Below are 23,186 nucleotides of genomic sequence, written 5' to 3' on the forward strand. Positions count from 1 at the left end.
TGCAGTGGAATGGAAGTTCTGCTCCTGGTTCCTCTCTGATGGTGGCATTGTTTGCTGGCACTTTTAAACTGTGGTTAGTTTTACACTGAAGTGAGCTACCCACGTTCAGGCAGATACTCCAGATCTGCAGAGCTGGCCCCTGAGCCAACATATTCCCAGTCTGTGCCTATGAACCTAAGGGACAAAGAATGCAGGTTGGAACTTAGGTGGGAAAAGAGGGACAGTTGCACCATATGGATATATGTGTGTGGGGTTTCAAATCCTCTTTATTAAGTTATTGCTCGTATTTATCATCATTAAAAGCCTCTCAGGGGGTATCACTTATTTTCACTCCAGCCACTGATAGAGAAAATCTCACAATCTGTCCAATCCCAGCCAGCATTCAGCCTGGACTGCACTGAAATTCCACTGCTCAGTGCCAGAAACTCAGCCTCTGACTGACTGTACACAAGAGCTGCATGTATGTCTCTAATGCAATAATTCACCACTTGGGATATCAATCACTGTAGATAATCATGTTTCAAAGCCTTTGGATGAGAGTATATAAATTCAAATTACGTTCCCATTTTTACCTGTAATTGCAAAGCAATCAGAAGAAAAAAAACCTATCTTTGTAGTGGTTTGTGTGCTGGCAATGATAACAAATAAGGCTGCATGCTCTTTATAGCCACTAGAGAAGTATTTTAAAGCAGTTGCATTACTATTATTGTAATTAAGGAGACTTGTGCTTTCTCCTTGGCTCAGCACCAGTCTGCCCCTCTGTTTTGGTACTTTCTTTCCCTTGATTTTTTTGTGACTTCAGGGAAGAGCTGAGTTTGGTTTGATAGCAAGTAGTAACCTCAAACTGTGCTTTCTTCAGCTGATAATTCAGCAGCAGTAATGACTGTCATGTCACTAAATATAATGATTGTCATGTCACTAAATGTAATGATTGTCATCTCTCTACATGCACTCAGGCACCACCAGCTTTCTCTGAGGCAATAGCTTAGGCAGAGACACTCCTTTTTCATCCATGCCATTCTTCCTGGCAGCGTGCTGAGCCTCCAGGGAGGCCATGGAAATACACATGTATTTAACTGTTTGGGAAGCATCAATTGTAAGTACAATTTTGTTGGGGAAAAGGACAGAAAGGTACCTGTAATTAAGCAAAAAACCAGGAGTTTATTGGTGGCAGTCAAATACTTCTAAACACAGATTGAAAGGCTGTCACTGAAAATACTACTGTAAGCTTCAGTCAGAATCAGTTTTAATATACAGCTCATAACTTAATTTCCCTCCAAAATCAGCTCTAATTACAGCAACCTGCAAGGTGAGATTTTCTGGGCAAGCACCAAGAGAAGTTTGGTCATTAATGGACCAGCTTGTTGCTGGATGTTCTGCCAAGAGCCTCCGCAAATGTAGAAATTCTTATTTCATTTTCATGAAGGATTATTATTATTTTCATGAAGGATTATTATTATAGGAAATGAGAGGCTTAAGTCTTCATACAAGTAATTATTTCTCTGGTAGAAACTGTGAATTGGCTTTTCAAGGGTTTTAACAGATAGCAGATTGAGGGAGGATGAGGTTTCCTGGAAAAAACATTTAAGTCTCTGCATTCAGCGCCTACTCTGTCCTCATGAAAGTCAATCACCTTTTTGCAATGCTTCCTTCAGCCTCTTCTCCCTGACAGCCTCTGAGAGGTTACAGGTGACAGTCCCAGTCACCCAAACCAGAGCTTGCTTCTCCAGGGCAGGGGGTGTGGAACTCCAGCCAGGTCTCCTGACTCTCTGAGCTGAATGCTGAACGTGTCCCCCTCTCCAGGCGTTCTGCAGTGACTGCACACCCTGGTGGTGCTTGCTCTGATGCCACAGCCCTCTGGGTGTGCAAGGTGACGGGAGCAGCGCCTGGTGAGCTCCCACACAGCACACGGCTGCAGAGGGTGCTGGTGCACCTGCTCTGTGGGAGGTGATGGGGGATCTTGGGCCCAAACACAGAGGGGAGGAGAGTGAGAGAGTCAAGATAAGGCAGGAGGCTGAAAGAGGCCTGTTGAATCGTTTAACAGAGCTGAAAGAAAGCATGTCCAAATGAACCATTTATTTGTGCCCGTTTGCAGAGAGAGTGCTGTGATTTACTGCCAGTGTCACACTCAGCACATGGGTGCTGGTCTGACCCAAAGCTGTGGCTGATCACAGGACAGACCAATATTTCTTACTGCAGAAGATTTATTTCATTTCCTGGGCTGGAGTCATTATTGAGAAGCAGGAGATCTGTAAGGAGCATTGCTCCCCAGAGAAGCTGCACTCCACGCAAACAAATTAATTTCTGGAGAACCCCAAACCAGCAGAAGCTGGCAGGGATCTCCAAGCTTGCCCAGTGCAAGCCCCACTCACAGCAGGGCCAGCTGGAGCCAGGGCCAGGGCCAGCTGCTATCACAGACCCCCAGGCTGGGGCTGGGGAATCAGCCCTGCCAGGAAGGGGCTCCAGGGAAGCTGTGCCTGCTCACAGCAGCTGCTGCAGATGGAGGCACCACTGCCTGAGCCACCTCCTCCCTGTGCTGAGAGCAAGGCAGGGCCTGGGGCTGGAGCAGGGGGAGCTGCAGGTGTGTGGGGAGGGAGGCTGGGTGCTCCTGCTGCCCTGCCCTGCTCCGCTTCCTTAGAGCACAGCTCCTGCCTCTCCTCCCCCACATTTCTGTGCAGCAATGAAGAGCAGCAGTTTCACCCCGACACCAGCTCATCCCTGAGTGCACAGCCACAGAGCTCCTCCAGCAGCCCTGGGCTGCACTAACTGTGGGCACTCATCACTCCCCCACCAGGGACTGTGAGGGTACCCAGGCTATCCCTGTGAATCCCACCTGCCACAAGGAAGCTTCTCATACAGAGGGAATACAAAAGGTATCTCATCTGCTCCCAGGCTGGGGGTGGCACTTAGCCTTCAGCCAGCTTACAAAAACTTTGCTTGCTCTTGACTTTTATCCCATCGTTTTTAGCAGCCCATGAGAGGAGAGCAGTGGGGACAGCAGCTCCAGCTTAGTTCCAAAGCTGGGACATCCACCTCAGTCCCCTCAGCCAACCTGCAGGTTATGGGCACCTCAAACACCAGGGAGAGCACAGGAAAAGCCATACAGCATGAGACTGACTGACTGCAGCCACATCTTGTGACAAACCCGTGGCAGGGCACACTGACCAGACATCCTGGACAATGAAGGAGCTCACTGGGAGCAGCCAGACAGTTTTGATGCCATCTCCCCATGAATATATTAGAACAAGTACCAATTTCATGGCAATGCTTATTCCAAGGCATCACTTCTCAGTGGAGACCTGGCCACCTGCTGCAGGCCACAACTGCCACTTTAGGGATGAAGAAGTCACCTGGCACTTGCAGGACAGCTCCTTGTGTGGCTTCCAACAGCCTCCCCTTTGCAGCCACAGCCATGCTGAGTGGCCCTGAGTGAAGGCCTCAGGTGGAAAATGTGCATGTGTGATTTGGTGGCAGCTGCATGGGGACACAGGGTCTCAGCAGCCTCAGCTGTGGAAATGGTTTTGAGAAGGAAAAGCTGCAGGGCTGGGAAGGCTGAAGATGCCACATGTTAAGGAGAAGGGCAGCATGTGCCAGCAGAGCAGGGCTTGGCTCACCCTGCTCCTGACCCTGCTCCTGTGCCTTGTCACCATGCACAAACTGGTGAGAACAGCTGAGAACAGAGCTGGCCATGGAAATGGGGACTAATTCTCTCTATATATGCAGTTTTGATAGATTAGGCAATTAACAGAGTGCACTGCAGCACTCAAGAAGTGTAAAAAAAAAATTAAAAATTGAAGACTAAGGCTATGAATCTGAGTCCTGGGGAAAAAAACCTCTGGTTTTAGAGAGATATTTAGATCTTGAATCAGCTGCATCCTCAGCCCAGTGCTGCCTTCTGAGTTTGCCCCCCTCTGCCCAGGACAGCTTGGCACTGTCCCCTGACACCACACAGTAGTGAGGCACAGACACCATGGACACTATGTCCCCACACTCACCCTTCACTAACCATCCTCCACACCTTATCCCTTCCTTCCCCCAGCCTCTGCTCAGGATTTGCTTTGTGTTTTTCCCTGCTCATATTGCCATGGCAACCTGATCCAGTCTCAATTTCACACATCACCTTGATTATGAAGTTTAGCTAATCCAGCCCCCTCTGCCCTCAAACTGCTCATGTATCTCACACCACCACCCTGATGGGCCCCAAACTCTCCCTGTTCCTTCAGGCATGGATCTTCCCCACCTCTCCAGCCCCTTTCTCCACATTTAATGATTTGTAAGTAACTCTCTTTCCAGTGGGGATGGACACCAGTGATTCACTGCTTTTGTGAAAGGGGGGGAGCCTTTGTTTTCCCCTCTCACACCTGAGTCCCCTCAAGGGATGTGCTCCCTTGGCATCAGTACACTGCAGCTTCCACGCTCCTTAACTGAGCATAACTCCTGCATCTTTGTAAGGATCTGTGTGTTCTGATCTTCTGAAGAATGATCCACAGAACAGGGCTGCTTTGGAAGCCTTTCATTTCCCTGCCATTTTCTACCTGCAATAAAAGGCACCTAAGTCCCCCCTGAGTGGTGCTGGTGTTTATGTGTTACAAGACTGTGGGCAGGTCATTTTGGATGTGTGCTTCTCTTTCTTCCTTCACACAATAGATCTCACTGCTCTGTGTATGACCCCCTGCTTTCCTGTTTGGCATTAAGGATTCTATCTGAGCTTTTATGGGATATCACAGCCCCCAAAATCAGAGTGTGCTAGCTAAGGCAAAGGTTTCACACATCAGAAAAACAGATGGATCCCTGTATCCTCTTGAAACCCAGATCCCAATATCTCCTATAAAAGTATCCAACCAAATTAAACTCACACAGCCCTCCAGATTTTTCTGTCAAAATCAACATGCAGAAAATATTCCTGGTAGTTCTGCAGTTAACTCTCAAAAGGCAGAAGCTTTCTCCATGTCAGGACTATGCAGATCTTCTCAATCACACACACACACATGCAGGTAACACATGATAAACAAGGGAGTGAGAACCTGCCCTGGAGACCAGCTAACAAACAGCCCCAGGCTGAGACTGTGGAACTGCTGATGCCAGTGTGTGTGACTGGTGCCCACAGAGCTCAGTTGCTTGCTTGATGGGCTGAATGTGTTAAACTGTCCATCAGGAGAAGAGCTGAGATGCCATTCATTTTGGGTCAAGTGGAAGTGAAACTGCAGCAGCTGAAGCACCCAAGTGTGTTTGTGCAGGGAGCTCTGTGGGGGTGAGGGGTGAACTGAGGGGCACCAGCTCAGGGGACAAGGGGCAGCAGGTCCCTTCAACCAGCCCAGGTGACCACTGAGGTCAGAGAAAAGGGACTTTTTTTTGTAGTAAACTTACCTTTAAGTTCCCCACTTACCTCCCACAAACTGTAGGAGCCTTGAAAGAAGCACTTAGTGCCTTGCACAAAGCAAAGGCCACACAGCACTCTGTGGGTGACTTCAGTTCAGATGGAGCATCGCCCAGTCCTGATCCTGAAAATGCTCACAAAGGTTTGGAGCAACTACTGTAACTGCCTCCATTTCAGTTCTACACAAGGGAGAATGCATTTGGCAAAAATCAATCCATCAGTAGTAGTTTTATAATAGTAGCTGGAGCATAGACAAATGGCAGAAGGCAAAAAAATTGAGTGTTTAACAGCAGAGTCACCAGATTTTCATTATCCCACAAAGCTGCCATGTAGTTTGGGTGACAAGTAATATGAACTGCAGTCACTCATCACCTTTATAAGCACTATCAGCCAGAAACCTAGAAAGAGAAGGTGCCAGTGCACAGTGCTGAGCTGCCCTCTTGGAGAGCTGCACTGCCACAGATACAGGATTGCCAGGCAGGCTCCCACTGCCAGCTTCTCCCACTGGCTGTGATCTCTCTGCATCCTGGACCAAAAGGCTGCAGCTCTGTCAGAGCCAGCTCTGGATCTCACCAGGATTCAGCTGTGAACCTGTGCTGGGTGATGTACCAGAACCATCTTCCATTTGTTCCTGCGGGTGCGATTCCTCTGTCACACTGGGGAGTGCAGCCAGGGCAGCCCCAGCACAGCACAGTCATGGTCATGCTGCTTTGTTTTAGACATCAAACTGATTCCAGCAATTTTCTTAATAAAACACACTGAATTAGGACAGTTCCTCATTAGAAAACAGTAACTCCTGCTCTTTTCCCAGTCCATAACCAAGTCTGACAGTGTAAATTGCTGTAAGGAAACCAGTCTGCTTGGGCAGAGGACATTGCAAACCCATGGTGGGACACTGGGACAGTTGGCAGCTCTGCATTCAGCCCTTCACACAAATCCTCCTGAAAGGAAGGGACACTTACCTGGTGTCACAGAACCATTCTCTGATTTGAAAAACATCATATTAAGATCATATCCAAAGCTAATCTTACCCTTCCCTTATTTCAGGCAAACCCATGGCCTATCTGAGCTCATTTTGCTGAGCAATGTGAAGCTGCCACTCTAAAAGGCAACCTGAATACTCAAACAAATGAAACCTTGACAAAAATTCTGTAATTAAGTATCTGACCTTTTATTTTGTTCATTTACACTTCTGGCACTGACAATTCTTTGAAGATATTTATTTTTATGTAAAGACCAAACTTCATTAAAGCAATCATAAGTCAATTAAATAATTTTACATCACTTAAGTTTCAGAAAATGTACAACACTTTCATACATTATAGGCTTGACCGGTTGGAAATGGAAATGGCACATTTTCAACATGGTTAAGAAATTACTTGGACAACCCAGCAAATTGTTCTGCCAAAACCTGTTTTGTACTGAACACCATAACCCGTGCCCAGGGATTACAGTGTGCCTGATGGCACCATGTGCACATTATTCAGCATGGAATTATTACCATCAGCTTGGTCCCCAGTAATGTCTCAGATATTCTAGATGGCATTTGTCCCACCCAGATCCAGTGAACCATTTTGCAGAGGAGTGAGATTCACAATGGAAAGCAGAGACATGACTCGTGCCACTTCCCAGGGACGTCCCGGACCAGCAGGACACTGAGCACATGGAGAATATCAAGCACATGGATAATCCCATCAGCTTCCCAGGGACTGCTGGAACACTGGAAATCAAACAGATGGCAGGCGTGCTCTAGGCAGGGCCTGCAGTGTAACCCAGCACCATGAGACCCCCTCGTTTCACACCTGCTGAGCATCCGTGAAGTTTCTCCTGCAGAAGTTCACGATGATGGTCATACATTCAGTCCTCTCCAAAGTCTGTGTAATGTTTAAGGCAGCAAGAGAAATTTGCCTTTATTTTAACACTTCAGAAACAGATGGTTCCTTTAGAAATAGGTGGACAATGTTCACAATTCATCAGTATGCTCCTTATTTATATAAATGTCATGAAAGGCCAAAGCAAATTCTGACAACATTTTGCTCAACAAAATCAAGGAGATTAACTGAACTGGAGTTGAAGCTTTAAAATTACATGTGCAAGATCGTTCACATGTAACATACTGTCTGGGGACAATGTGAAAAAGCAGGGATTTAGATGAAGTCTGTATTGTTGAGGCCTGACTCTTGTCAAACTTCCCCTGGCATGAGTGAGCTCTACTGAAGCCAACGAGTGAGCACCTCTGATGAGAGGTGTAAGATTAAAAACATGCCACGGTTCACACTAACAGGTCATTGTGGCTAAAGTATATTCTCATATACAGAACTCTGCAACACTATTAACATCCATTTACAAAACACTACAGTGATGGTTATTGGCACATAAAAAACTCCTTCTCTATATGAAAACATACACAAAATAGATAAGAACTGCCTTTTTTTTTCAGACTTTTAAAATCTATATATAGTTGCCTTTGAGGAATTTTAACCCCCAGTATCACAAACAACAATACTTCTTTAACAATGTTCACCTAGAATTTTACTGTGCTGACATTTGAAACACTGCCACAATCTAGACCACTGTGGATTACGCTTAACTGTACTGTACACAAGGTGATGAAGATTGATAGAAAACCACTAAGATTTTTGCACAAAAGTATGACTTGTTAAAATCCAGAGAACAATTGAGTCACTTTATAGGCAGCAGCTACATGTAAGCTGTAAATGTTACCCGCAATAAAAACACATTTTGCCATAAAGCACATATTGTGGCATTATCTGCTTCTGGCCTGGTACACAAAGCTTGATTCTCTTCCCAATGCAGAGGAATGGGTTTGGTTAGCTTGATTCTCTCAGAAAAAGTGCACAGATATCTTACTCTTTAAAGTGCATTGCAGAGCCATCTCTTCTGCCTTGATTTCTACCCCCAGATCATTCTCTGCTGTAAAGATTCTGCCTCTTCTGCAGTAGTGATGTTCAGCCAACAAAGCCAACAGTGCAAGTTAAATTTCAAAATGACCATGTTAGAAGAGCATCACCAAGAAGTAGAAAGCTGGGTAAAAAGTGGAGAAGTACAAGGTCTGTCTTTCCCTTGCCCACTGAATGCCTGTGGGACTGCATGGCCTAAGGCAAGACCCTTGCTTCGGGCCTGTAGCAGCTCCTGAAGGTCAAAACTTCTCCCCAGTGCTCAGCCCAAGTGACTACAAATGGCAAAAGAGATTTCACCAAGGAAAAAACAACTTTGTCAAGTCCACTGCCACGTCCTCACCTCCCAGCAGGCATGGGAGAGCAACACTAGAGTGCTTCTTCTCCTGACAGCCCCTCCATTCCTGTCCACAGGGCCAAGCCAAGGCCCTCGCCCCATCATCCCCACCCCATGAGGGAGACAAGCAGAGACTGCTCCTGCTGCCTACAACACCCATCTCTACTGAAACTGGACTTTGTGGTGCCTTTGGTGCATCATTTCCTTCATCTCCCCCCCCAACCCTAACTCCTACACAAGTGAAATGTGGCATTATCAACCCATCCCTAATGGGTTTGTGTTGGAGCAATGGTCCTTTGTGATTCACCCTTTCTTGCCCCACCATTTCTGCCAGCGTTGTCACTGCACCTCCCAGGGAGACGTCCACCAGAGAGACCAACCCAAGGTGCCAACACAGCAATGAAACTCCAGCCCCCAAATGGCTCCTGGGCTTTGCTTTGACTCTCTCTATTTTCAAAACAGGTTTGGTTCTCTTGTTAAAAGATTATTTTGATCAACAAAGTGACGAGGGGAAGAAAAAAGTGCCAAATTATCTCAAATTATTCAGCATGGTGAACAAAATCCTAAACGCAAATTACCATGAAATTAATTTTAAAATATTAAAAATGCATCAGGACTTGTTTCTTTTATATCTGGTGTTAGCTCACGACATGTAGAGTTGGTGGATAATTCAGAATTAAAATATCTCAAATTGTTGTGTATAATCAACATGCCCAACTCTACCAGCAGTATTACTCTAACACTCCTGATGCACAGAATACCTGAATTAAGTGTGCAGTCCTTGTGAAGAAACAATTTCACATCTTCTGCAAAAAGCTTTCAATAAAAGAATATTGTGCTTAGACATGTTATTTATGCTACTTCATAAATGAAATTCTTGTAATAAGAAATTACTCAGTTACACTGTATTTTTATTTTTTAATCTGGAATGTTACTAAGTCTACCTTTAGCAAAAATCTCATAAAACTTAAAATACTCATAAATATAAAAAATATTTGCAAAATAGAAACATATTTCTAATTTTCTTCATAAACTCTCAATGTTCACAGATTCTAAAAATAAAACCCTACAGCATAAGATTAATTTGAAGTATCTGATCTCACTTTTAATACACATGATGCTTGGGTCAGTGTTTGTAAGGTATGGAATGCTTTCTTGGTGTGAAGAAACCCTAAAAGGAAGACTTAAACCCTGCTCTCCATATGCACAGAACAGGGAGGGACAATAAAGAAGCCAATGTATTTTGTACCCTCATGGCCAGCAGCAGTGAGGAATAAATGCATGTTTCAATTGCTGCGTCTTGGGAGAAGGGACAAGGGATACAAACCTTCAGGAAAGTGTTTTCAGTAAGTTTAACTGTTTTCTCTTGTGTTGAGAAAACGAGCCCAGCGCTGTACGCGACCGAGCGCCCTTTGGGAAGGTCCATGGAACAAGGCTGGCAGACAGGGATGGTTCTTCTGCTGCTAAAAAGCCCCAGCACTGCCTGCAAAACAGAAGAGGCTGCTGACCCCGTGACAGTGACCTTTCCAGTGACTTTGCTGCAGTTCTGGCCAATCCCTGCACCTTCCCTCTCCCTGTGACACAAGAGAGGTCAGCGCTGTCACAGGGACCTGGCTCCCACTCCTGACACCCCAAGCAAGGGAATGTTCACAGGGGTGAAGGTGAATGTGGGCTTGTGCTTTCTGGGGCTGTCAGAACCCTAAGTCCCCATCCCCAGAAGCCAGAAAATACCCACTTAAACCACTTAAACTGTGTAAGCACAGATTGGCTGTTACACACCTATTCACACACTGCTCTAGGTAACAAAACTGCTTCCAATTCAGGTCTTCAAACACCACTTTTTGGTTTCAGAAATAAGTTAATTTCTCCTTGAAACCATTTTGTTATTCTCTCTGTGCCAAGTATCTAATTTTCCCATTTCGGGTACTGCACCTTCAGTGAAACCTTCAAAGAGGTGACAGCCGAAGGGAGGCATCCCACAGCAGGGGCATTTGTAGGGAGGTCTGAGGACCTCAGCATTTGCAATAGACAGATCTGGAGATCTCAGCATTTTCTACAGCCGGTGCTTTCAAGCATAAAAATATTGTGCGCTTAAAAGGGAGGCAAGATGGAAGGCATGAGAATCCAGCCCTCTCACCACACAGGAGACGTGCAAGGTCGAGCTGCTCTTTGCAAAGATTCATTTGAAATTCCCTCAGTCTACTATGTTTTTCCCTTTTAGCTCCAGTCAAGTCACAGGAAGATTCCTTAAAATGTTTTCTTTCCAAAAATATTTCTCTGATTAAGAAAAAAGAAAAAAACAAAAAAAAAAAAAAAAAAAAAAAAACAAAAAAAAAAAAAAAAAAAAGAAAAAAACCAAAATACACCCAATCCCTGAAGGTCAATGATTGGAGAATAAGAACTCCCCCCACAGAAGATTAGATAACATAATGTAAGACTTCTTTACAACAACAAAACCCCATGTTATCCAATAAAAATAATTTAGTAACAAAAGTCCAGGCTTGGTTTTGATAGCAACCCAACATTAAAAACATTTTTCAACCCAAGAAAAACCCGCAAACCAAATCTATAAAAGCTAATGAACCTAATGACTTCTTTAATCTTTACACAATGAAAAATAAATGTATTTTTTACCAAATTAATGGGTGTCAGCCCACAGGCAGAGGAATTTTCCCACATTCTTTCATGAAGCAAATGTTCCAAAGATAAGAATTTGAATTGTTGATGCTTTCAAACTCATATCTTTGAAGACTTAAAGCAGTGAGGACAGGACAAAGAAAAAAACAAATAATATTTTTATGTAGCTGCATAAAATTCAATTTGCCAAGGCAAGCAATCACAGCAGGTGAATAAAATACCATTCATATTTTCATTACCATGCTAAAGGCAGCCAAGTTACTTTTGTGCCTGACATTTTCTTGACAAGCTTGCAATGCTTCGGTAAGGCAATTAATATGAGATGCAGGCTTCTGCCCATGGCTAATATTTCTCTTTAGATCCAGCAAGACACCAATTGACTATGGAAATCTGAAGAAAAATGTGCTGGGAGTCATTTACTCGGCACATCTGGAGATAAACTGAAGGCAATAATCACTCACAGCAAAAGGCGCAGGAGGGATGACCACTGTGCATGGAGCAGCACAAACCCACTCCCCTCCTTCTCTTTCTTTTAGCTAATGGTATTTTTATGTTCAAAATTAGGCACAAACCAATATGTTCACATGCTAAAAAAGAAAACGAACATTTATTTTTTTTTTAAACTGAAGCCTCTATGTTGTACCTAGCAATATATACCAGTACATTGTACGTGTGGCCACGTACTGAGCTCTGTTTTCCTGCTGTCAGTAATCAATTTTGGCAGTTTTTCTCACAAACATCAACTCCCAACTGCAGCATGTACTCAGGAGCAGCAGTGGGTGGATAACCAGGTGTAGCACAGGCACACACCACCCTAGTGAACCCCCATCCAGGTGAGTATGGCTCTCTACTTGCTAGCTCAAATAAATAATGGAAATTCTCTCTCTTTGGGTAAATTTGGGAAATGTCCCTCTGATGGATACAGCAGGTATTTGTATTTTCCCAATCAGTTAAACCTTTTAAATCGTTACTATAACAGCAGCTTATGCATTCATGCTTTGTCATACTGCACAGCAGAGCTTCTTCCTTGGCTCCTATGGGATGGGGATCCAACAACTGTCAGCTGCTTTCTCATCAGCCAAGCGATTTTTTTAGGTTTTGTCAGCATTGGAGATAAGGACAGCCCCTGACCATCTAGGATAGCCTTCTGTATTCATCTGGTACAGTGCACCCTACTAAACCTCTGGGGATGGTGCAGTGTCACACACACTTGGTAAAGTCACATAACCGTGGAATTCAATCTCTTTTGGAAGCCATTGCTTTCAGTTATCAAGAAAACGCTAGCATATTGAATTTCCTCCCAAATGGAGCATTTTTGAACATGAAGGCATTTTAAAATACACAGTAGAAAGGAGAACCAGACCAGAAGCAGGGCAGTGAGGTCATCAGAGAGCTGCTTTTCCCCCAGAAGGCTTTTAAATGATTAAATACATCAGCAGCTGAAAATTATTCCACATCAGAAGCATCATTGTCAGAGAGATGGTAATTACTTCCCTTCACCCGAATATACTCGATGTACCTCCCTTCATCAGAATCTGACATACCACATGTACATAGCCTGTTTTCAAACAGAGATTCAATTTCCTCCAGTTTTTTCCCTTTAGTCTCAGGAAGGCAGCCATAGATGAAAACCAGTCCCAAGGCAGCAAAGCCTGCGTAGAGGAAGAAGGCTCCTGCAATGTGAAACCATTGTCACAGTCAGGTACAGAGGTCCCCACCCCTCCTGTGTGCCAGGCCAGGGGAGGGGCAGAAGCAGCAGGCACAGCACACTTTGCTTTCACACAGCAGAGTGAGAAAGCAAAGGCTGGAGTGGCAGAGTTACAACAATGAGCTGTGGGTGTAGGAGAAGGACTCTTTACTGCCTCATTCCTCACCAAAGTAAACTGACAAAGGCAATTCCAATTCATGTGAAAGGTTATTCACATCCTTTCTGGGCAAGTCACTCTGCTCTTAAAATAAACAGCAATTAGACAATCACATGCCCAAATTAAAAAAAAAAAAAAAAGCAGATGTGAAAGGAAAGAGCTTTCTTAGTTTGTCTTGACAGTGAAGGACACATTAAGACAAGTCCTCAAAATGAAAATCTCTAGCAGAAGAAATGAGTCAGGATTAGAATAATGTTTGTGCCTTTTACACCTAATTATCATTTAAAAGTACATTGTGGTGACAATACTGAGAAAGAGCTTGTTCCTGCCCACAATCCACCCTGCCTAGAGGGGCAGAGCAGGTAGCAAAGGACCAACAAACATTTACCTAGAGTTGGTACACTGATGGCTCAAAGGAATAACAAGCAGAGCTGAGAGGCTCTGCACTAGTAGGGATGTGAAGGTCACAACAGCTCCCTGGCAGATTAATGTGATTTAAATGACTTGTACCTGAGTGGCTGAGCAGTAACCTGACAAACACTCCACAGGGTCCCACAGACAGCACTTATCAACAGCTGCATTTCTGCAAGGACCATCTGATACTGGCCTTGGATGTCACCATAAAGTGGAAAACTGCAGATGCTGTCACCTTAAGTGGGAGTCAGCATTATTTCAGTAAATCAAAAGTGGTTTTTTGCGGCTTCTGTTTTAATCAGCTGTCAGGGTTCTCAGTTAAGGACAAAAATAAATGCTTCTTATGAAATCCAGACCAAACTCTATAATCCAAGCAGATCTGTAGTCTTATGAAACCACAGTGGGTTGAGAACACTGCTTTGACACTTCATAGCAAAACCAGTGGAGGGACCCAGAATCCAGAGAAAATCTCTGTGCCAATGGCAGTGCTGCACACATGGACAGAACTGTGACTTACCATAGTATGTCAGGTATTCAGCTGTATGCAGAAATGTCAGTGACACGAGCACATTGAAAACCCAGTTGACTCCAGAAGAACATGCATTTCCTGTGCTTCTGGCCCAAAGTGGATAAATTTCAGAATTGACAGTCCAGGGCATAGGACCCATCCCTAAGAATCAGGAATAAAAACATCAATCTGACTTTAATGGCTGGACTTAAAAATAAATTTAACATGCAGCTTCACTGTTTGACATTTTAAACTTATATGCAAAACCAAGTATTTTCTTACCAGGTGCAAAGAAAACCAAATACAAAATAAGGCCCAGAAGTGCTGTCCAAGAGTACGGAGTGGGGCAGAAATTGTATGCCCAAAATAAATCTTCCTTTTTGAATATGGATTCATTTGAACACCTGAAAATCAACAAAACTCCTTTTTATTAAAGAATTTTCAGGGCACTAGTTGACATTGCAATAAAAACATGGCAAGTAACGTACAAGGTCTTTGAGCAAAGTTCAGAAAGGTGTTTTTTTCTCAAGCCTGGTCTTAGGAAGAGTAATCAGCAGAACATCCCTGAGTTTAAACACTTACCTATTTACAGATGTCCTTCAAACAACCAGTCATTACTACAAAAATGGTGATACCAAAGCCATCAAGACCAATTCACAGGAATATCACACAGTGCAAAACGAGCTGCAGCAGCAGGACTTGAGATAAAGATTGAGATGATAAGGATTTAAGGTCAGATGGAAGTTAGTCCTTACATCACCGCTCAACCAACTACATGTGGCACACTTCAGGAGTAATCAGCAATGTCTTGGAGAGTGCCAAGGTCAAGAGAAGCTATAAAGAAAAGAGGTGTGTATTTTCCTTCCCACACAGTGAAACAGTTTAAGAGAATGTAGTGCTTGTAATTAGCTACTGAAAGAAAATATGTCTCTATTCCAAGAACCACGTGGGAATTCCATATTTGAAGGAATAGGTATAAGATCAGGTATTTCCTTCTGACTGTCAACAATATTTTAACAGCGTACTCACAACTTTATTTTTGTCTTAATTTTTTTTAAATTAACATTTGTTTAAAGGAGTAAGTCATACATGTAACTAGTGAAACTTTTTAGCTGCCACCACTTCAATTGCTAGAGATTAAAAACCCCATACTTTTGGAACAGAGGACTTAAAGAGACACTACTCTTTCATATGCAAAGAAGAAATCACAGTGAGCTGAATATCTGCCTGAGTTATGATTTCCAGATCAGTTGAGCACTTATGTGAAGTATGTGACCCTCTTGACAGTAGGGAAACCAGAATGAAGATGCCTGCAACAGGCAATAGGTGGGCAACAAGTTGTGGATGGTGGTGTAACAGGCACCCTGCAATGCTTCAGAGTTCAGCAGCAATGTGCCAAGCACTGATGGGCATCCCCCCAGCACTCCTGGGGAAGAAATCTTCCCTTTGTCACCATTGATGAAAGGACAACATTTAAAGCAGGATATCATGGTGAAGTCGCAGACCCAATTTCCCCCTCGCCCCCTTGCTGAGTGAGTTCTGTCAATCAGGCTTAACATTCCAGCAAGGCCTCGTGTGGTTGGTCAAGTTCAAAGGATGCCCTTTAGGCCTGGGGGTCATTGGCCTGTCTAGGTGTCCCTTGTCCCCTGAGACCCTGCCCCTCCCACCTGGTTGGTGCCTCACCTGTCCCTTCCCCTGTCCCTGTCCCTGGGCTTAAATTCAGCCAGAACCACGTGCTCGGCATTCTGTTGGAGCTGTTACCCAGATTCAGATGTCTGTGACCATGGAATAAAACTCTGGATATAAACCCTCCGACAGAATCCGCTCCCTTTTCCTCTTCACCCTCGCCTGAAGCCCTTCCACCTGAGGTAAACTGAGTTTCTACAAGCCTGGGTTTGTTTCAGTGCCCAGCTGCAACATCCAGCCAGGCAAAAGTGTCTCTGAGGTGAAATACCAGAGTTGCTGCGTTTGGCCCAGCAGCAAGGGTCAGATGAGCTCAGGCCCAATCTTCCTGGTAATATTGGGATCATATTCCAATAATTGGTAAAACCCTAATGCTTTCTTAATGGCAGTAACCTGTAAGATTTACAGTTCTACTTTGCACTGGAGTATCACCTGATCAAGTGGAGAAAAGCTGAGCCCTTAGTTTGGGGTTGCCAATGCAGCCAGGGCTGCCAGTGCACCTTCCCACCCTTCCACAGCTCTGCCTTGCTGAGTTCCCCTGGAAAGGCCATCTTAGCCAGGGCATTGTTTTGTTTTCACCCTTGAGGTGGAAAGCACAGAAAACAGATCAGCTGAACTCCCTCTCCAAGACACATCCTCTGTGCCTGGGTGCAGACTGGCCCACTGCAGACACAGGAGTGCTCAGCTTCACACTGCTTCAACATCATCACTTCTGCTTCTTTTGCTGTTACACAAATTTCATTTGCAGGTGTTTGTAATGAATACAAGTTGATGAGCATTTTTAAGCATCTTGATGCTGAGATGAAATTTCTCCATTCTGCCCAGATTGGCAGCTCTGCAGAGAGGTTTCTCTCAAACAAAACTGTAAACGAAGACATACTTGGTTTATTATCCTGCATCCACCTCCATGAGCACAAACCAGCATGCTGATTCACACAGACACCACTACAGGCAGGTCAGTGTGTTTCCTTCCCCTGCCATCTTTCCCCAGTTGTGTCCTGCTTTTGACAGATTGGAACACAAATGATACAAGGGAAGACCAGATGTCTCCAAAGCCTCCTGTGACTGAGCCACTCATCTATTCTCCACTGTCTGCCCCTAACAGAGAGGAAATTGTGTTGCTAAAAAAGCAGATTCAGTGCAATGAAATGGGAAAAACAGCACTTGAGACCAGATTAAATAGAAACATGGCAGTAATAAACTGTGCTTTGCTTATCCTTCAGTTGTAAACCAGCATGTTACAGGTAGTAAAGGCAAAGACATCTGCATTTGCTGGCATCTTGCAGTGCTGGGAATGTTTAAAAAAGTAACACTTCAAGGCTGGAGATTTGTTCAAGCTCTATTACTGTCATAATTCTACTATTGCACCATTGTTTATATAGGACCTATTATTTTGCTGAAGAACATACTTATAATTAGCATACAGTTTATTACCAGAGAAAATTTTGAATTTTATCCAACATGAAGGGAGCGTATATGATGGAAGCAGAGGAGCAGCTACCCATCCCTTCATAAACTGAAATACAGAAGAAAATCAAAGAATCATAGAATGGTGTGATCTGAAAGGGACCTTAAAGATCATCAAGTTCCAACCTGCACCTTCCCTGGGCAGGGACACCTTCCACTAGACCAGGTTACTCAGTGCCCTCTCTGAACTGTTCCCTGAACACTTTCAGGGATGGGGCATGCACAGTTTCTCTGGGCAGCCTGTTCCACAGCCTGGTAACATCCCTGTTGATGGTGGCCAAGAAGGCCAGTGGCATCTTGAATACTGGTGTCAAGAATACTGTGGCCAGCAGGAGCAGGGCAGTTATCACCCCACTGTACCCAGCCCTGTAGTGCACCTTGAATCCTGTGTTCAGTGCAGGGATCATCACTTTAAAGAGGGCATTGAGGTGCTGGAGCATGTCCAGCCAAGGGCAACAAGGGTCATGAATGATTTAGGAAACAGACCTTTTGAGAAATGGTTGAGGGAGCTGGGTTTGTTCAGTCTTGAGGAGTGTCAGGGGGCATCTCATTGCTGTCTCCAGCTACCCAAAAAGAGATTGTGATTAGATGAGGGCTGGATTCCTGTACAGTGACTGAAGTAAGAGGCCCAGGGGAAATGGCCTTAAGCTGAGTCAGGGGAGATTAAGGTTAGATTGTAGAAGTAGTTTTTTCCCTGTTAGAGTGCTCAGGCATTGGAATGGGTTGTCCAGAGAGTGTTGGAGTCACCATCCCTGGAGATGTTTAAGAGGCTGATGTATTCTAGTGGTTACAGGGGTAGTGCTGGGCTGGTCAGACTTGATCTTAAAGGGTTCTTCCAACCTTGATGACACAATGGCTCTGGAAGGTTCCCATGGGCCCAGCTGTCAGGCCTGTGCAGGCCCCTCTGGATGGTATCCCTTCCCTCCAGCATGCTCACAGCAGCACAGAGCTTGGTGCAAACTTGCTGAGGGCACACTCCATCCCACTGTCCCTGTCATCAGCAAAGATCCTGAACAGCACCAGCTCCAGTGCTGACCCCTGAAGAGTGCCACTTGTCACTGGTGCCACTTGGTCATTGAACTGCTGACTGCAACACTTTGAGTGACCACCCAGGCAATTCCCTGTAAATGTACAAGTGAAATGATGCAGTCAGGTCCTGGGGCAGAGTTTGCATGTACCAATAAGCTGGGCAACAGTCACACTGGTACAACCAGTGAGGACACACCACATCATAGCCTCTGAAACTACTGCCAGACCAAAAACATGAAAATGCTACACTGAAAACCTTTACTATGGTTTTTTTTCAGCCAAATGTTTTCTGCAGGCTACTTAAGATGTACATCAGTTCTAATTAATGAAAGCCTGAACTACCAACAGTTGATGCAAAAAATTCAACTGACTGAAAATAGATGAAATTGGTAGATTTTCAAATTACAAGCATTATATGGTCAGTTTCAAAATCACAGAATCCACTTTCTATCAGATATGGTCTGCAGCTCAAAAGAACTAAAGCTTTTCTCCCCATCTCCTTAAATTATCTTCACATGGCACATAAAAGAAGGTAAGAAAAGAGCCAGTGTGGGGAATCTAAAATATTATTGGTAATTACAGGAGGATGAAACAGGATAAAAACCACTTCCCTTGATGATTGATGTAAATTTTTGTAATACTTGAGCCATTTTGGCTGTACAATAATTCTGAAGCACAACACTGAAAACCCCAGTGTGAGAAATGGCTGGGCAAGACACAGCACAGGCATAAGACAGAGACCAATTTGATTTTCTTCTCAAATATCCATTAATTTTTGCTTTGCTGTGCAATAAGGACTCTGTAGCCCTAAAGATATATCTTTTGCTTGGATTAATTGTTTCATTGTGAACAGTTCAAATGTTTTTAATATGAAAGCTTCTGACTTCTTACTGTCTTTTAAGCCCTTCAGAAGCATCTTAAATTTAGATCAAAATTTTAAATTTAGATCAAAAATCTTAAAAGGTCAAAATTCAAATGAAGTCAGACAAAGGAAATTATTTTTGAAGAAAAACACTAATGTGATCGTCCATCTCTGTAAAATGCTTGTTAGAACAAGCATATTTCCAAATTACATATTCTGCTCTGAGATAGACTTTGACATCAGGTGCTGATTGCACATAAAGATTTTATAGTTAATTCACAATTTCACTAATCCCCCATTTCTTTGTTCTAACACAAGTAAAACTACTTAAGGACTGCTCTTATGCCAGCCTTTGTGCCTAGGTTATCAGGATGATGATAATCTACAATTTGCCAATTGAAGTCTCAAGTGTAAAACAAATATATTTGATTTACTAAAAATCTACTTCAAGGAGATTTTTACAGTCTCCTGTGTAGAGTGCTGACTTTCATATCATGGCAATCTACTGAACAATATAAACTTATGCCAAGTTCATTCAGTCATGTTTTCATCTGAAATCTGTCATGGAAATGACAGAGGACAAAAGAGACACAATTTAGAGTAGCTGCTGTTTGGATGGAGGAAGGATGATGCTTGGGAACAACTAAGATTATTTATCCACAATCAATTACTTATCCTGTAGAAGAATCTGAATCTCAACATTTGGATTAGTTCTCATAAGTTCAAGCTCCTCCTCTTCTGCTAAAGATATTTAATTGTCTGAACAAAGCCCCAGCTACCTTAGAGGCAGAATTTAGCAAGGTACCAGATGAACTGTGTAACAACTCAGGGGTAGTCAGACATGTAACTAAGGAGAGCTCTGGAAACCACCTCTACCCTGTCCATCAAGTGGCCTCCCAAACCCACCCAGGTACACCAAAAATAGTTACACTGGCACAACCCACAGAAACCAGTTAAACCATGAGCAATAATTTCACTATAAATCAGCATATTCTGCTTTAAGGAAAAATCCTTGCTCCTTTTTTATACACGTGGTAAGACGCTGTCTAAAGCATCAAGTGAACTGCAACTCAACCTGACAGATTACTTTAAACCTGACTAATGTTAGAGTCAATAATTTCTAAGCTTTCCCACAGTTCCCTAGCTACTGTGGTCCATGCCTCAGAAGCTCCACACCTCTCTGGAGAAGTTTGCATTTATCACTTTGACTTTATAGTTTACACAGAGAAATAATTCATCCATTAAACCAGATGTTAGCTAAAAATTTACAGATGAAGCTTCTTACACCAGATGACAGCAACTGAAAAACAAACAAAAAAACCCCTAAAAATCCCTAAACCAAAACAAAAAAACCCCCAAAATCCCAGACAACCAGAAAAGAACAAACATACAGCCTTGAAAAACTGTTGCCATAAAACTTCATGGGATTCAGCTACACACTGCTTAACCTTCATTGCATAAAATACAGAGTTTTGGGACACTTATTGATGCCTTTTGCTATAACTGGCAAAGAGTTTTAAAAATACTAGTATATGTTTCAAAAACCTGGAAAAATAGTTTCGTTCACAGCAAAGAAAGGAAATTGCACCTCAGTAGATGACTGGTGCATCTGCATGGAATGGAAAAAGTCTTTATCACACTGACCCCCCCCCCCCCCCCGCTACAGGATCTATCCATTATTTTATGATCTTAAGAGCCTTTTCCAATCTAAATGATTCCATGATTCTCAGTGATGTCGGAACACACACCTGCAAGAGACAGCGCACTGTTCTCATTTATCTCTGTCCTGGCTACCTGATCACAGATGAACATAATTTTTAAATATTATTATTTATTTATGTAAGAATCTTTAAGTTTGAATTGAAACACTTTCACAAGCTGAGAAATTCCAGCTTTTCAAATGCATCTGAATTTGCCTGATAAATAGATTGCTGGAGCTGTTATTCAGTCTGAGTAGACTGAGCAACAGCCTGGAAACAGAACCCGTTTTTCCCCATGAGAAATAGTTGCTCAAAATTAATCACATCAAAGGGGTTCTGAACTGTTTGCTGATCTGGACATTTCAGTACTTTTGTAACCCCCCCATCAGTGGATTCTCAAGTGTGGACAACACAGTTGTCTCTGCTGCCAAAGGAAGAAACTCAGCTGTGTGACAGTGACAGTGCCAGCTCGACACTCCTGAGTGTGGTGTTGTGAGGTCCCCAGACGAGGTGAGAGATGAGAATTTGACTCCAAGTTCTCAGAAGGCTGATTTAATATTTTATGATATGATATGAAAATGACATCCTAAACCTATACTAAACTACAGAGAAAGGATACAGACAGAAGGCTAGCAAAGAAATGATAATGAAAGCTCAGGACTGACTCCTCAGAGTTTGACACAGCTGGCTGTGATTGGCCATTAATTAATAACAATTTCACATGCTGGGTCAACAATTCTCCAAATCACATTCCAAAGCAGCAAAACATGGAGAAGCTGAGGCTTCTCATCTTGCCAGGAGAAGAAATCCTGGCAAAGGGATTTTTCATAAAATATCACGGTGACACCTGACCGGTGGGGCTGAGCAAGCACCTTTGGTGGGAGGAGATAACTCTAATCTCCCAATTAAAGATGCTCAGTTTGGGATTTGCCTCAGACTTCTTTTATCCTATCCAGGCACCTTGCAAGTCCCTGTGGCTACCTCCAAGCTGTCAGCTACAATTCCCCACTCTGCTGTCACACCCCAAGGGTTTCAGGCTTCATTCTCCATCATATCTGCCAGAACTCTGTCCAACAGGCTTCCCCATCATCTTTAGTGCACTCCTTACCTTGGGAAATGGACTCAAACCAGGAACATGCAGAATAATGTTTACCCGGTGTTAAAGCCCAACCATTTCAGATCTCACAGCAGCTGACAGTGCTCTCAAAAGCTGGGAGCAGAAATAAATACACACCAGATTTTTGTTATAGGAGACAAAATTACCCTCATTGCACTATACAGAGATTGACTTATTTTTCTTCCCAAGCTTTCTCCTCCTCTTCCAAAGTATAAGATGGTCACAAAAAGTGTCCAGAAACATCTGATATCTCTGTGCTCTGCAGTGTCCTTTCCTAGTTCTAATTCTGATTCTGACTGGACACACTTGGTTAACCCCAGCAAAAATTAGAATTAATTAGTAATAATTAAATTGTATGATTTTGTAATCATAAATAATTCAAATGTTATATTAATAGCACAGGAACTTGTGAGAGGTCATGCAACTATGAAACATAATCAACTGTTCATTTAACAAATACCTAGTCATAAGTACAGAATTTTAATGGGCAGAATTCCAATTAAAAGCTGATCAAAATGCAAAAACTTAATTAGTTTTGAGCATAAGCATCTTAGCTGAATACCACTGTCCTTCATGCATTTCTGCCTGTGATCGTTTCAGCTACTTCAACAGGTCACAGTGTCTCCATGAGAAGACACAAGAATATATTTTTTGCAACTTGAAACATAATTCTGTGTATTTACAAGCTAATAAAGTCTATGAAAAAGCAACAACAGAAGAGTGAACCATTTCAGGTAAGGCTCAGAAGGCAACAGCAGGTAATGTAAGACTTCTGCCCTTTTCCCCCTGTCAAGGACACACTCCAATGGTTTACAGAAAACTTACATCTGTGTACTTTAAAGATTGAAATCTTCAGTAACTTTTCCTGCTTTTTCATATGTAGCATACACTGATTCAAAAAATTAAAAATAATCAGTGTGTTTCACAACCACTAAACTGTCTGACAGTTCTTACTGAAACATTCCTAGTATGCAAATAAATCTTATGTTTAGCCATTCAGCATTTGCTAAGGTTTGTGGCTCTACAAGAAATTGTGCCCAGTGGTCCACCAGGATTTCACCTCTCATCACAAAACTTTTATTTGTTCACGTCCTTGAACAACTTTACTAACCCTAAATCTTTTACTCTCTTTCAAGACAAGTTCTACTATTTCTTGTAGCTTCCAAACTAATGATGTGCATGAAAACCCCAACTTGATAAATGCTTTATAAAAGGTGAGGTCCAGCAGAGTGCCCTCAGTAAGTCATGAAGCCTCCTAGATTTCAGTGTTGT

At 43.2% G+C, this 23,186-nt stretch overlaps 1 protein-coding gene across 1 annotated transcript in view; it reads right to left on the reverse strand.

Moving 5' to 3' along the window:
• Positions 1-6,532: 6,532 nt before the first annotated feature.
• Positions 6,533-23,186, reverse strand: part of SLC2A13 (solute carrier family 2 member 13) — a 144,820-nt gene continuing 128,166 nt past the window's right edge. Inside the window, exons 8-10 of the mRNA XM_058022407.1 lie at positions 14,339-14,460; positions 14,066-14,218; positions 6,533-12,942 (exon numbers count right to left, since the gene is read on the reverse strand). Of these exons, the coding sequence (XP_057878390.1) occupies positions 12,716-12,942; positions 14,066-14,218; positions 14,339-14,460 (502 nt within the window). The 3' untranslated portion in view covers positions 6,533-12,715. The remainder of the gene's footprint in view (positions 12,943-14,065; positions 14,219-14,338; positions 14,461-23,186) is intronic.

This window comes from Melospiza georgiana, chromosome 4 (assembly GCF_028018845.1).
Source record: "Melospiza georgiana isolate bMelGeo1 chromosome 4, bMelGeo1.pri, whole genome shotgun sequence".
NCBI classification, from domain to species: Eukaryota; Metazoa; Chordata; class Aves; order Passeriformes; family Passerellidae; genus Melospiza; species Melospiza georgiana.